This window comes from Lepeophtheirus salmonis, chromosome 4 (genome assembly GCF_016086655.4).
Source record: "Lepeophtheirus salmonis chromosome 4, UVic_Lsal_1.4, whole genome shotgun sequence".
In the NCBI taxonomy this organism is placed as follows: domain Eukaryota; kingdom Metazoa; phylum Arthropoda; class Copepoda; order Siphonostomatoida; family Caligidae; genus Lepeophtheirus; species Lepeophtheirus salmonis.
In genome coordinates, this window is record NC_052134.2 from 29,179,810 (window position 1) to 29,195,723 (window position 15,914).

General features: G+C 30.5%; 1 protein-coding gene across 1 annotated transcript in view; it reads right to left on the minus strand.

The window, feature by feature from the left end:
• LOC121116704 (zwei Ig domain protein zig-8) overlaps window positions 1-15,914 on the minus strand; it is a 443,349-nt gene that overhangs the window by 104,320 nt on the left and 323,115 nt on the right. Inside the window, exon 4 of the mRNA XM_040710994.2 lies at window positions 14,237-14,358. Coding sequence (XP_040566928.1) covers window positions 14,237-14,358 — 122 coding nt within the window. The remainder of the gene's footprint in view (window positions 1-14,236; window positions 14,359-15,914) is intronic.

Below are 15,914 nucleotides of genomic sequence, written 5' to 3' on the forward strand. Positions count from 1 at the left end.
CTCAGATGACAAGTTCTTATGTATCCACCCTACAGTCCGGACCTGGTACCACGTAACTACCACCTGTTTCCATATATGGCCAACCCGCTTGTTTGTACAAATTTGGCCTCAACAGAGGCCTTTCAAAATTGATTGTTCAAGGTTTTTGATAATAGAGACAAGGGCTTCTAAGACGGGGGCATTATGAAGTTGGGTTTTGGGTAGCAAGGAGTTATCGACCAGAATGGGGCATACTTGACTTATATCGAATGCCTGTAACACTTTTTATAAAGCATTGTAATAAAGTGAAAAATCCAAAATTACTTTCTATCAACCTATTATATTTATCATCAAAAACCTACTTTGGATCTGCCTGCAAGTCAGGACACCCTGTCACACCAGCTTCAAAACATGTAATTTCTTTATTCAGAGAATGTGATGGAGGTCTTGCAACAGCGCACCAACATTGAACCCTTTAGACTATTCTGTTTGGGGCATAATATATCACTCCTTATTTTTTATCTCTATGCTCTTGCCCCAATAAATTAATAAAAGTCACTATGCTATTTTTTTATGATTATCTAGTGATAGTATTGATTTTATAGTTCTAAAATAGTGCTTCAATAATACATATTAAATGATAAATGTGTGTTGTTCAATTATTAAGAGTAGCGCCATCTTGATGCAAAATAATACAACTCTCAGAATGAAATACTATTTAAAATATTTATTATTTGTAAATTCAAATTTAAAATTGTATTTCAAGCACAAGAAAATAAAACTAAAAGGAAGACCCTTTTAATTTATTTATGTAACGCCTCCAAAATATATAATGTTACAATGCCTTGCGGAAAATACATATTTATTTCGAATGCTAATGCCTTTTTCTATCTTTAATTCTACTTTGAATATATCGAAGAGTTACACATATTGCTAGAGGTTTTTATGACTTGTCATAGAAAGCAGGAAAGGCTTATTCTAGTTGGTGATCTGATCATGACTTTTTCTTTTAGAAAGCTGTAGTTTTTATAATTTAGTTATCAATGGCAGCACATTTAAGTATAAAGTAATAAATAGTGTGCGTGTTCATGAAAGACGCAGTGTGAACATGATGGTTTGCTCGTGAGTTATAGGTGTAAGCCCCTGTTTGGCTCAGATTAGAATTGAGGATTGACATCGGAGTAATTCCTTTCTTTATGTCCATGCTGTAAACGGGGTGAAACTTGTAATTATTCCCTTTCTCTCACGGATGGTTAGAGTTGATATAGTCTAACGTCATGACAGATATTCTGATCTCCTCTCAAACATCCTTCAAATCGTCAGGTTGACCACGTTAATATTATATTTCTTTTATTTTTACATACCTACACGCGATATATAATGCACTACTGCTTAAATCTCCCAAATCAATCTTCAATGTTACTCTCCATCATTTCTTGAACCCTTGAACTAGTAATTACTTTGATGTTTTCTCGTCAAAAATTCAAGAGTAATGATAATAGATTTGGAAAATTAAAAAAATCCAGCCCAAAAAAATCTCCGAAGTGATGAGGTCATTTTTTATTAAGATATATCCTACTCTAGGAAATGAAAGATACATTTGACTACCAGTATTTATATAATATAAGGCACGTAGTTTTATTTTAGTTAGGTAAAAGTTTATTAAAACGTGTATTGGAACTGTACTAAAAAAACATGTCCTAATATCAACTGGCGAACTGACGAGATTTTAAGAAAACATTCGATTTTTCATGCAGGGGTCACTTCTTTGACTTTTGCTGCTAATTTTCTACAACTACGCCCGCCATACTCCTTCCTTATAGGAATTTGTTCAGTGGAAAGGAAAAAAACCAAAAATCTTAACTTAAAAAAAAAAAATCAACACCAAGAACACTACACTTCAAACCCCTTTACTACATGGTCCCAGAAGTTGTTTCCGTAAACGTTGACGACATCTTCGGTATACACCAGCAAGTCGAATAAAACAGACCATAGATGTTTTTTCTGCAATAAACTATAGAATTCTTTGTTTCATTTCTTTCTTTGTGTGATCGTGTGAGACCTCTATTATCTATGGTGTAGAGAATATGATTACAGATAGGTTTGGCAAAAGTATCAAGGAAACTAGATTTGAGCATTGCTCTTACAATGAGAGAAGAAAATGATAATAAAGTGGAGGCTATAATAATAATGACTCTCACGATAATTTATGCATGCAGATCAAAAATGACACCTGTTCCAGTAGGCCTAAACAAAACAATCTTGAGATATATAAACATAATTAACTTTTAAACTGTTGCACACTTTATATTTTTATTTATAAAGAGGATTTTTACCCCATTTTTTTAACAAATTTCAAATCTTTCATGGGGTGTTAAATAACTTGAGAAAACTCCATTTTTTTATTCATTTACTTTTTGTAATTTATAATATGAATCTATAGTTGGATATGTTGTAAAACTAACAATTATTTTTAAACTGTGATGAGAAAGTCGAAATAAACTAAAAAATATATGCAAGTTAAAAGTTTATTACGACGTGACGAACATATGGAAATTTAATCTACAAAACTAAATAATTTGATACATATATTGAATAATTCGATAATTTCCATCTTTTACACATCCAATGAAGATCTGTATCTTATATTTTGCCTAGAAAAGTTGATAATTACATAAGAATATTCAAATATTCAGGCCTTTTATTGAATTTTAAAATAGCAGATGTGCTACATAAGTTATGGGTAAGCTTTATCTAAATCAAATGTTCTTCTTATTCTTAATATAGATAGGTCTAGCAGCTTTTAACTGGTTCAATTAGCATCTATAAACACATTCTTGTATAAAATGATAGGAAGGAAAGGAAACACAATTATTTTGAATTGATTACAAGGTTAAATCCTTTAAGAATCTAAGTATTAGTATTAAAATAGTAGGTATTTGTGTGATAATTTATTCACACCCTTTTTATTTAAAAAAAAATCATCTTATTTTTTGTACCAAATAAATCATAATTTATTGTAATCATTAACATAATTGAACAGCCATGAAATGCATTTGAAAATCTTTTTAAATTTGCTGCAACCAAAAAAAAAAGAAAGGATAATGATGAATAATGGGGTTTCTCCTCAAATATATCATAAAATGTTGTCTTTTCCATCAGAAATACATATGCAATATGCAAATGACATACCTAAAATGAGTTAAAATTTATCCCCCTTAAAATGAAGTGTTCTACAACATTGTATAATTCCACTTTTTGTGTCAGTGAATTAACAATTCATTTAGTCAGGGTCATGGAAATAAAACTGATTTCCACAAATTCCTCCTTAAATTTTATAAAATAATTTCGTTGATTAATAACACAGGGGAACACTCATTCTTGTAAAAATGAATTAAAGTAAAAAAAAAAACGAATTTATCTTTGAAGGCAGAATCCAAAACTGAATTTCGAAATTTCTGGGGTTATAGTAATTCGGGACAATTATCGTTCAGAGTCATTTTTTACCCTTAAAACAATAAGTAAACAGAAAGTAGTATTAATAAACTTAATGTAAAAGTTCGGGCCATGGGCTTTTCGTGCTTGGAAAATGAGATAGGCATAGGTGGCTTTAGGCCCTATACAGAATCCACACAAGTCCAAGCCAAATATAATGCTCAGAAAAAAAAATATAAAAGAGTAAAGTAAAGAATTTCCAAATCCAATTCGAGTTGCGAGTCTGATCTCAGTCTTCTGTGATGGCGTCCCAGTGCTAGCTGATAGTGGCTTTGAGGGCTTCGGTGCTTGGATGTGGAACACTTTAGACCTTCTTCTCGACATGCACCCAAAATTTAAGTCAAGAGGGCTGGTACCAGGACTATAGGGGGGCAAAATTGAAAAAAAAAATATCTCAAAGGACTAATTCAAGACATGCTTGCAACGGAGGATTCGGGTTTCATTCATTGCTGGGTTCAAAAGTGGTCTCTCCACCCTCAAGGCTGTTTCCATCAACTTTTTTTATATATCTCTGGACAGTCTGGAATGAAACACCGAGATTTCTTGCATGGGCCCCCATCAAGTTGAGGGGATTATCCTGTGCTGTTTTCTGTAATTCCTCTCGGTCCAGTTGGGCCTCTTTAAAGGAACCCTTCTTCAACTATAACATTATGCACTTACTTACGGTATAGACGGTAGTCCTGGAGACGCTTAACTGCTGCTTGGAGTTTGAGAATGGAAATTCATCGAACACGTACTCATGTCATTTTGATTTTGTTTTGTTTTGTAAACATTTATTTATGCTTTAACATATCCAATTATGAATTAATTTCAATTACTCAATCTTGATAATATATTGAATTAGTAAGTGCTCCGATTTTTTAATGGTTCACCCGGTATATACTCTATAACATCTGGAATGATTGAACTGATTTATGCATATGAATCTAACATGGCATACTTGTCTTGAATAAAGAGTTGTAAAACCTAAGCATTTTTTAAAGTGCGAATTTTTGTTTTTTTATTTTCTAAAACTGTTATCATCAGTCTTTCATTTTGTGAGGAAAAAACATTTAGTTATAAACTGTAACCAAGAGTGTATTAGTTTATGAATAACTGAGAGTAACAGAGTTAATTTGTAGGGGAGTTATATGTGTTAGTCTCTGTTGGACTCAAAGTAGAATTGAGAATCGAAAATTGTGTCATTTCTGTATATGTCCTTGCTTAATCCGGAGTTGGATTTGTAGCTAATTTATTAAAAGAGGCCTCACAGCTAAAATGCTTTTCCCCTCAACATTTTTCCAATTGTTAGAGATACTACGTTCATTTTCGGTACATTCCTATTTACATTCTACATTGGTTAAATACTTTTTTTTCAAATAAAAAAAAATCGAATATTGTAAATCAAATATTAAAAGAAATATCAAACTTTATTTTGGTTTACAAGATACAAAGAGATACAAAGTCCAATATTCATTATAAATATTAATCAAAGTTAAGAAATGCTTTCTTAATCTGTTTCTCCATAGAAGGAAATACCAAAGAAATATATACCTTGGTATAAATATGACCTGTCTTTTCTTTTATAAAATAATTTACTAATACCGAGAATATTGTTAGAGTTGTCAAAAATATAACATGTCAGTATTTAATAGAAAAGAAACCGATAGTAAATGTGATATCCCTAACAATTTGAAGAACGTTGGAGAGGAGAGCAGATTAGATGCCCTGACATTTCATAAAACTAGCTGCGAGCATCTATGAGATGAAAGAAATCAACACAAATTTCACTCTGTATCTAGGAAATCTATGGATTGGATTAAAGTATTGCTCTGATGTCGATCTTCAATTAAGCTCCGAGTCCACGAAGGAATTTCCCGTTTCATGAGGATACACACGAGTGATTCATTTTTACTTGTATCTTCTTTCTTCATGATGTCGATTCAAATGTCGATTCTCAACTATACTCCAAGAGCTTATATTCAAAAACTCACCAACAAATCCTTAGGGTAGGGGTACTCTCCGTCCTTACAGTTAATTGGAAAATCGGTTTTTTTTTCTGCAATTGGGATCGGCATTCAGAAAGTAATGTTTAATTTCTTATATTATGTGAAGAACTATGTATTTTTGAAATTTTTTCCCAAAATGATTGATATTTGATTTTTTTTTTCAAAAATTTTACATTAAAAATCCTATTTTTGGAATTTTTTCAAGAATATTTTATAAGAAGTGCTGGATTTTTTTTTATTAGAATCACATCGGTATTGGGATTTTTTTAAATCGTCCCATCACTACTTTGTACATAGATGTTCTCCACTTAAGATTTAAAATAAAATTATAACAGCTTAAGAAAATAAATCAAAAGTTTAAGGGTTGCAACAACAACAAGTTTTACGTTCGAAAAGGTCATATTCTTTACAACACGAGGTATTACATATATTAATTACCAGTTACATCTAATTTTGCATAATTTATTATTTGATTCACCAGAAATCTCATTATTTTTGATCAATCTCAGCAACGACGATTTCAATCTTTTTAACCCGTTAACACCAAAGGTTTTACATTTTTCCTTAATTTGATCAGCTTCTTCTTTTGAAATGATAATTTTGTTTTAATTAAAAAATGAGTTTATAAATCTCAAAATTTGCATATATGTGCTCTTACTATGAATTAACAGTTAAGTATAAACATGCAAAAAGGTTTGCCCCAAAAAAATTACAAAAGAAGCTATTTTAATTATTTTTCAAACAAAAAAATTTGATAAAGCCCCTCTCATATAAAATGGATTTACATGTCTCAAAATTTGTACAATTACTTCTTATGTTATTGTAAAAAAAAAAATACAAGTATATACAAAAAAAAGGTATAAAATGTCATTACCCGAGGCACGAAATGTGAGGCGTGCCATTTTAGAATTGAGTCCTTTCAATATAGTTACAAATATTAATATTAAAAGTACTTCATATCCACAAGTTTCATCATGAGCGTGCTTAACAAAAACAAAAGTTCAAATAAATTAAATATTCATGGAAATATTACTTGTTTAAACTGGTATAGATAGCCGTACTGAAAAATTTACTCTTTGATCTTAATTATAGTGTTTTTAAGATACTTAAAGTTTTACTAAATTAATGCAATTAGTAAGCTGAGATACTTAACTAGAAAATATTAAAAAAGATATCTTGTAGAGCGTGTTTTATAATTTGGAACGTTTTTCGAGGACAGATATCATTATATAGGCTTATTTGATTTGTAGCAAAACTTTTTATAATATCTGTTTATGAATATACTTATCAAAATATTGCATTTACAAAATTGAGCAGAATTAATAAATTCCATACCTTTTGTACTTGACCTCATAGGTCAATAATATAATTTCAAATGTATGTATCATATTTTTATCGGTTATTATAAAATAGATAATGAGACGATTACATTGGATTTTTATTTATAAATAACTAATATGACTTTCTACTCATTCTCATTTGATGTATTAACAAAAACTTTTATCTCATTATTGGGTTATAATTTGTATTTACAACGTAGCATACAAAAACTCGCTCAACCTGACGTCATTGACAGAATGTAAATATATGCATTATGAGGTATTTGAAAGGGAAATGTTTTGATACTAAAGATACATGAATCTACTCAAACAAAGAGTTTTGTATCGCCACTTTGTTTTAAAGTTTTAGTGTAAATGAGACATAATAATTAATAAAACAATATGAGTAGAATGATTTTTTTTTTTTGAAAATTGAATACAAGGTTGGATTTTTTTATAATTCACACATTACGGGTATATAGATGGGATAGCCACCTCCCCCTAGAGCCAGGGATACCTCAATTAAATGTGGCAACTCGCGTAACATGTACCCTTAATACTAGGATATATTATCATCTATTAAAATTACGTTTGTTAAAACAAAAATTTATAAAACCAAGACAATGTCCTTAAAGAGTGTATAAAAATAACAGCACAGATTGAAAAAACGTCATTAAAATCTTTTAACGGCTTCTTTGTAGAGTAAAATTTCTTCTTTATTAGGCAGAGTTTTCCATATTCCCTTTTTGATACTCTCCAGGGCATTACACTTCGCCAATGAAGGAAAATGTTATATCTGAACACAGTCTGCATGATGCATCTCCCTCCATTCCCATGTTCTTTAGATGTTTCCTTAAGAGAAATGCTCTGTAATGAAGCTAATTATAATTTTTATGGATACTCTGCAGTTTAAAAAAAGTTTATATCCCAAACTAGGCTCTTCCAAAAATTTTTTGCTTGTCGACACTTTGTGTTTTCTATACATTCCCGTTTCCATGTCTTCCTTATGCAATTATTAATCGGAAACAAAACTGCAATTTTGATAAATTCCACTTCAGATTATTCAAACATAGTTCTGCTATTCTTAGCAAACGCATCTGCATATTCATATCTTTTTATTTTATTAGTGTAATTTGAAGTTCGAAATGCTTAAAACATAAAATAAGAACAGTACTATAATAAAATAACTGAGCTTGAAACAAAACAGAAACATAAAATATAAAAATAAAATAAAAATGTTATAAAATAAAAGCTCCAATGAGAAAATATATTATCACGCAGTGATCGTGAAATTTCAATTCTGCATCTACGTCATAAAATCATCCAGCTTCAAGCTTGACGGGGTCGTGATGTATATTTTAAGAAACTATATTAGGATTTTAAATACAATTAAACTAAGTCTTGAAGATTTTAATGAATGTTTATTTGTGTTTATATGTTTTTTATTACTCTATTGAATCATTCTGTCATATGTTTCCAGTATTTCAAAATCTTTGAAATAAATCCTGGTTATGAAAAACGAAAAAAAACAACGTTATAAATAGAAGCGAAATAACATTTTAGGTAAAGTCATGAATAAAAAGATAAATCTCTTAGATTTTTAAGAACCATTATTTCATTCTTTATAGGGGTGAGAATATTCATATCTTGAATATTTCGAATGACCTTTTATCCAAGTTATGGTCACCTTCCCTTTCAAACTTTTTATTTCTTCCGTCAGCCTAACTTGTTGACTTGTAAATAGTCTTCCATTGTTCGTTATAGAACTAATAGGATCTGCGCTGTTCAGAAATATTTTGATACGCATTTTAACGATCTTTTCCATGTGATGAAGATCACGTTATGTCTTTAAAATATCCTCCGGTTCAACTTGAAAAACAGTGTTGAACCATTTTAAGTTACTGTAGCCTTCCATGATACAAGAAAACACAACTATTAGTCTATAATCATGAATTACAAAAATAAAGTAAGTTTCTAAAGATATATATATATATAAACAAACAAAGCATGATGTCTCATAAATACGGGGTGCAGTGGTATAATTTCCTTTTTCCAAAAAACAATAAAATAAGTTTTATAACACAGAACAGTTTTATTTTTGTTTGATAATTAATGTACACATTGAAAGTTAAAGTTTTAAAAATCATATCAGATATGGTACATCCCTCATTGCCAATACACTGAATAAACTGAACTTAAATATTTTATTATCTAGTGATTTGTACATATTTTGTGTTTCTCTTTAAAGAACTTTTTCATCGAGAGGTGGAAGAGGGAATGTAATTTCCCTCAAACAGATGCAAAATTTAAAATACCACACATGCTATTTTGTGGATGATTAGTTCGGTAAATAGTTAGTTTTTGGGGATTTTTTCAAAGGTCTCAAAAATTATGTTTTTTCTAAAATAAATCCAACCTTCCAAATAGTACAAACTCCACCAATTTCAAAAATCACCCATTTTTATACTTTATCATCATTATCCGTGGAGTCATTTGCGTTCAAATAATTAAAAAAAAAAATTACCTATGAAAAGGAGTTTGAAAAAGCGGTTTTTTTTTTGGTATATCAGAACTTGAAGCAATTTACAGAATTTCAAAATTCAAAGAAATAAAAACGTATTCGCTAAATTGCAACTCCTTTAAAATGTAAAAAAGTATATCAAAACATTTTCTGCCTATATTTACTTTTGACGGCAAACACACGTTCCTCAGTACTCCTACACATAATAGCAACTGACTGTATTTCCAAGACAACTTCTTCAGAATCTTGCCTCCACAATAAAACGACACCCCCCTATAACTTCTGAACCCTTATTTCCACATATTATAAAAATGAAGTTTGATGCCACAACCTGTATCAGTCCACAAAGTCCAACTTTTTTTTTCAATCCCGAGATAAATATCAATATTTAAAAACAATTTGGGAAGAAATGCAAATATAATATCTAACTTCCAATGAGTACGAAGTCATAAAAAATAATAATACACCTATTCTGGGTCTTTAATACATTATAATACATATATTCAGTTCTGTAAGAAAAAAAAACCAAAAAAAACAAAACATAAACCAAGTTCTAAAGCCATAAAAACCCCTACATAGTTCTTATCGTATTTTATTTTACATACATATATAATATGTATATTATATATCTGTCTATATAATATTCAGTAAGTTATCATATATGAATAAGAAAGTATCTTTGTATATGAATATATATATGTATTTCTATTGCCCAAGGGTTTATTTATTTAACATATAATCATTTCATTAATGTATGTATGTACCATTTCGTTTTGCAAATTAAAGACTGTTTTGATTGGGGTACATTTATGCAGGGGGGCCTTTTTAAAGGCTCCCATAGTCAATTTACAATAAGTCAATCTGAATAAGTGGCTAGACATATCTTAATAATAAATTTAGAAGATATAACTGTCCCAAATAAAACCTACAAAAGTTATTTAAAAAGCCACCAAGGTAGTTTTTGTCGGTCCTTAACTTAGACCAAGGACTAGTCCCAGCCATTCCCACTAAAGATGGTAAAATCCATCCCAAGTCATGTCATTGAAAGTACTTTTCCTGCTTTATTATTCGAATATATAATAGCATAAATTTAACAGAGTGGAGACCCAAAACATACAAAATCATTTAATAACGATTTAATCCTCATTATTTTTGATTACAAAGTGTAATTATACACCCAAACAATAAATGAATCAACAATGAGCAAGGTTTGTTTTATACTATGCCTCTAAGTGTAACAATGCCAAAGTTAACAAATAAACGCAAGGCGTGTGCAATCTCTTCTGTACCATTAACAGTGCCAAGAAAGCTGCAGAGACTGTTGGCATCCGCCTGCATACAACATCAGGAACTCCATTACAGCCCCACACAGAGACGAAGAATCAAATCAAAACTTCTGCTATAATAACTTGGCTGACTTCTGGTCTGTATCTATGTGGCTCTCCTTCAAGCCTGTCCTAAACTCTCTAGACTTTGCTGTTTGAAGTGTCTTGGAGAAGATATTTTCCTGCACTTCAAATATAAATGTGGATTAGCTCCGGAATGTCATCATAATAGCGTGACGCACTAAACACGGCCTTCATCGTTATGAGCTGCCAATATATTTGCCAGCGTATCGAGGCTTTTATTGTAAGTGAAGGAGGGCATATATAATAAGAAGTATAGGTAAAACTACAGAGTTAGGTAGCAAATCGTGGACTCTTAGCAAATGTTAATTTTCTTATTGATAAAGGAAGGTTCAGGGATTATTTTTTGAAATTCTGGTGTAAAATAAATATTTCGTCTTCTCTCATCAAAGGAGATCAAAAAGCCAAAAAACAGTTCATCTGGGATAGTTAATTTGAGTTGTAGAGGAACATAAACACTGTATAGTGCTCTAGGAGTCTGGTATTCAAGTTGGCCATGAGGAAGAATGATGAAGAAAACATCTCCAGGAAAGCAAGAATTGGAGGGCGCAATTTAAAGAGAATCCTGTGTTCCTTTCCAGCTTGGAAAAGAAGATCAAGGAGGGCCCCCATCAAATCAATGAATCTCCCTACCAACGATTTCTCTGTGGCTACTAGAAACATCAAAAGTGCCGTAAAGGGGAACCTGGGATTGTCCTCATATACGAGGACCCCTTCTCACCTTCTGACAGATGTGAGGAAGGCCAGGAACCTCTCGAGTCCACGTTTTGATTCCCAGTCATGAAGAATTAAAAACATATCACAAATTGGGTTTGACTTGTATTTTGTTGACTCCATTTTTTCGTAATTTAGTCATACTTATATCAGTTTTGGTTCCCCCTTTGTTTAATAAAAAAAAATGAAATATACGTACATTCTGAATTGTATTACAATTAATAAGGGAATCTTTTTACAAGATATCTGTTATTCTCTTAAAACATGTCAAATATATCATATAAGACTTAGTAACCAATCATACTGTAAAGTGAATATCGAATATGCTCTATAAATGTGGTGGAATCGAAACTTTGAGGAAAATGTTCTGGAAAAAAAAAAAATAATAATAATACAGTATTTAAATTCAAGAGGAAGATAAGTTTGTACGATTTCTCCACAACTATGGTCAACCTAAAAGGAGACTTAGTGATATATTTCAAACGAACTCCATGTCTGGCCTCTATGACATTATAACTATAGTCAAACAACCTCGAAATTAATTTTTCTACAGGGTTAAGTAATTGATTCGATCTGATCCACAATTATTTAATAATTCCAAATAGGTGCAGTTGGTCTAAATAGGTTATTGGAATTAACTCTGGGACAGTTTATTAAAGATTACATTTGTATTTATCAAGTAAAATTTTTACAATCGTTTTTACTTTATAAATTCAAAAAATGTAAATATTGAGATATAAGAGTTGAATTAAGGAAAAATATCAGGAATACAAACTGTTTAAAATGATACCATACGGCCTAATATAGTTTTGAAATTCTTAAACTTTGTGATTGAGCATCTATTGTTAGATTTAGGCTAGATAATTTATTCAAAAATAAGTATATTCAATAGATCCATTACTGCTAAAACCAAAATTTAACTTTAAAATTAATAATATCAACTCTAGGCCCGCTTATGCAATATTAATATTTTTCTTTATGAAGTAAAATGTGGCAAAATTGAGGTAGTGATTTAGGCCCCTAGAGGTCCTATTGGAAATTAATATGCTATTACACTCTATACTATTAAACAAAACCAAAAAATCGTCACAATGCATTTGTTCTGCATATGGATCAAGTTTACGTTGGTTCTACAGAGATACTCAGGTAAATCTGGACCATCTTTAACTACATTCTGAACAATAAGAAAATCATTTAACTCGGTAATTTAAATATAAATTGAAAATTAAGGAATAGCTTTTAGTTAGTTACGCAACATTTAATTCCAAACAAGTGTTTACAATGCTGGAGACTCGGAGAAATATAATCATCGAATTTGCTAGCGCAGGGCACAGCCCAGCTTACATCAAGAATATCCTCTGGTATCCAAAGAACACAGTCTGTTTACAACAGCTGAAAGGAGGAAGAGACAAATTATAGAAAATCCACAAGTCCTACAGTGATAAAATTCCTTGTATGCATGAAAAGGACTGTGAAGGCATCTTCTGGGACTCTGATTAACATTTTTGCCAAAAAGAGCCAAGTAATTCCTGTATCAGTTTCCAGAGCCATAAAAACTGACATGAGGAAGAAATTATACTGCCTCTACAGAAGACATATCCGTATAGACAAAACGAAGGCTACCCGGAGTGCCCTTGAAGAAATTAGCTGAATGATTTGGAATCCCATGATAATCTGATAACTTTTTATTCGGTGGAGAAACAATGGACTTTCGATATGTCTCACAACATTCAGAACGATAGATGGTTGGCAATAAAGATACCTAATGCCCCCCATGTCTTTAAAACTAAACTTTCAGGCAGCATCATGCCCCTTGGGTCATTGTGAGCGACGGCAGTGTCATTCCCATATCTTCTTTGAGCCAAAGAAGATGGCTGGCGCCGACAGGTTCACTGAACTCCTTTTTGACCAAGTAATACCTTGGATGAAAGCTGGTGCAATTTTATCGAGTTTCTGTTTAAACAAGACTCGGTGCCCTCTCACAAGACATGCAAGACCCAAAACTTGTTTAAAGAAGAGAAGGTGCCATTTTGGGACCCCACACCTGTCTCACTAACTCCCCTATCCTATGGATTCTATGGATTACTTCTTTTAGGGGTGTTAGAAAGGAGGGTCTCACACAACAGTATCGACTCCTAGAAGGGCTCCATCATCAAATACTGGGAAAAAGTATCTGCAGTGGACATGGTCAAAGCCTGCAAATCCTTTAGGCTTCGTATCGAGCGAATGATTGGCGAGGATGGCGGACACATTGAATTAATTTTTTCTTTTCTATTTATATAGCTTCTAAATAAATTTTCAAACCTCTACTTGCTTCACTTATGGATCGCTCACTTCTATTCTGTTCTATTTCATTAAAAAAGTACTTTTTTTTATTATAATATTTTTCCTTCTACCAGAATGAAATACTAATTCTTTAGATATTTTTAAGTACTCCGTACATCACGTTTAATCAATTTCTTAATTTTACGACATGTTTTGACAGGTAACTAGAGATATACATGTACCTAAGGATATACTTGATAAAATATATATTATATGTAAAAATATATATATATGAGATTTTTGTCAAAATGATGTATTGGATATTGATGAATAAATATACGAGTTTCTAATATTCTTTATTACGTATACAGAAAATATGGCTATGAATATCAGATATTATAATATAATATAAAATATTGTAAAAAAAATTACAATATTTTTATACTTATATATTATCACTCATTTTTTATTTTTCAAGTAGTATGTGTTTTTTGATTCATATCAAATATTAATAATTAATATGTTACGCTATATATTATATCTACTTACAGATCGATCGCCAAGGTTATTGATTTGACAATGTAGGTATACTGTTTGTCCAGCGGATATTCGTTCGGTTGTATTCATTTTCCAATTAAATTGTGGCGTTTTGGAGGGTGTATTTTTCTTTTCTATTAAAAAATCAAATTATTAGTAACAGGCTAAATATTTTTATTAATATATTAATTTACACGATAAATATTTTGATTGCTACAATAGTATTCCAAAAACATCAACAACTACTAATTATTATTTTGTTATCAGTTGTTCATTTTTTCTACTTCTTTACCCTCATTAATGTTCTATCTACTACACTAATATTAACTATTGTTAAGATCTGAATAACCATAATAACAGCTCAAAAACTAAAATGAGCACACAGGAAAGTGTATTTCCCTCCTGAAATAGTGGTCCCTTAGAATTGATATTTCTTTCTACTCTTTGTTATAAGTCAACATTTTGACCGCTTTTGACCATTTATTTGACTTTGAACTAATTTTATGAAACTAGTTATTTTTTGCTATTACTATATCTACAATATGATAGTCATAAGAGTAATATATCCGAACTAATTCCAAAGTTATAGTCGATTATGGGTTTTTAGTAATTACCTTGACCTGTAACCTCTCACAATTTTGTAGTCTTTTACTGTTAACATATACTTTTAAATTTTCCTACAATGTTTTACCAAAATCTATTGTAATTTTTTGTGTAATCTTGCATACAACCAAAATGAAGCAAAACCTAACTTTCATTCCAGCTTGGTTGGTATGAGGGGGTAATGAAGTAAAATAGCCTAATTTATATTCCCTTAAAAAAAGTTTTTATTGACTCAAAGACAATTTATATGGTTAACATATTCTTCTTACGTAACTCTCGTGCCAATCATTTAGATGTAATTTTTTAAACGACTTTGAATGTAGTCTCAAACATGGTTCTAATCATTTTCTCATGCAGTTACTGGTTTAAAACTCTACTCCTACATATATTTTAATATTTATTTGTAACTTTAACCAATAAAACAAGTCAACAAAACTTTACAAAAGCAAATATTTTAAATTCCATATTATAAAATTGACCAGATTGTTTAGAATCTATAATTAGTTATTTCGTTTAAATTATGGTATTTTAATTGTTTAGTTTTCCCCCCCTGTTTTTAAATAGGTTTGAGCGATTCATAATTGAAGTAAAAGTTTATTTCTGTTTGCAAAATGCTATTCAATTATATACTTATATTTGATGTCCATTCCTAAGAAAATGCAACCATAATGATAAAAAACCATATTTTCTGGGCTTTGTTTGAAAGGCAATAACATTTCGTTTTCTTAATTGTTTTTACAACAATAGAACTTATTTAAAGCATTTATAATAAGGTTTTATTTACAAAAAAGTATTAATTTCGAAAATGTGTGGTTCAGCTGCAATATTGATATGAATTATTTCAAATAAATCAAGCACAAACATATCAATATGAAATGCTGAAATTAAAAAAATATATTTATATTAAATGGAATTTTATAAATAATAACTTTGATTTGGATTATTATTTTTTTCATGCTCAGTAATTGGCTCATATTTATAAGAAGGGTAAAATAACTTAAAAACTAGATTTAATACATAAAGTAATGAAAAATTCGTCATCAGCTCACCAAGTACTACTAGAATGGAATATGAAATCTTAAAGATT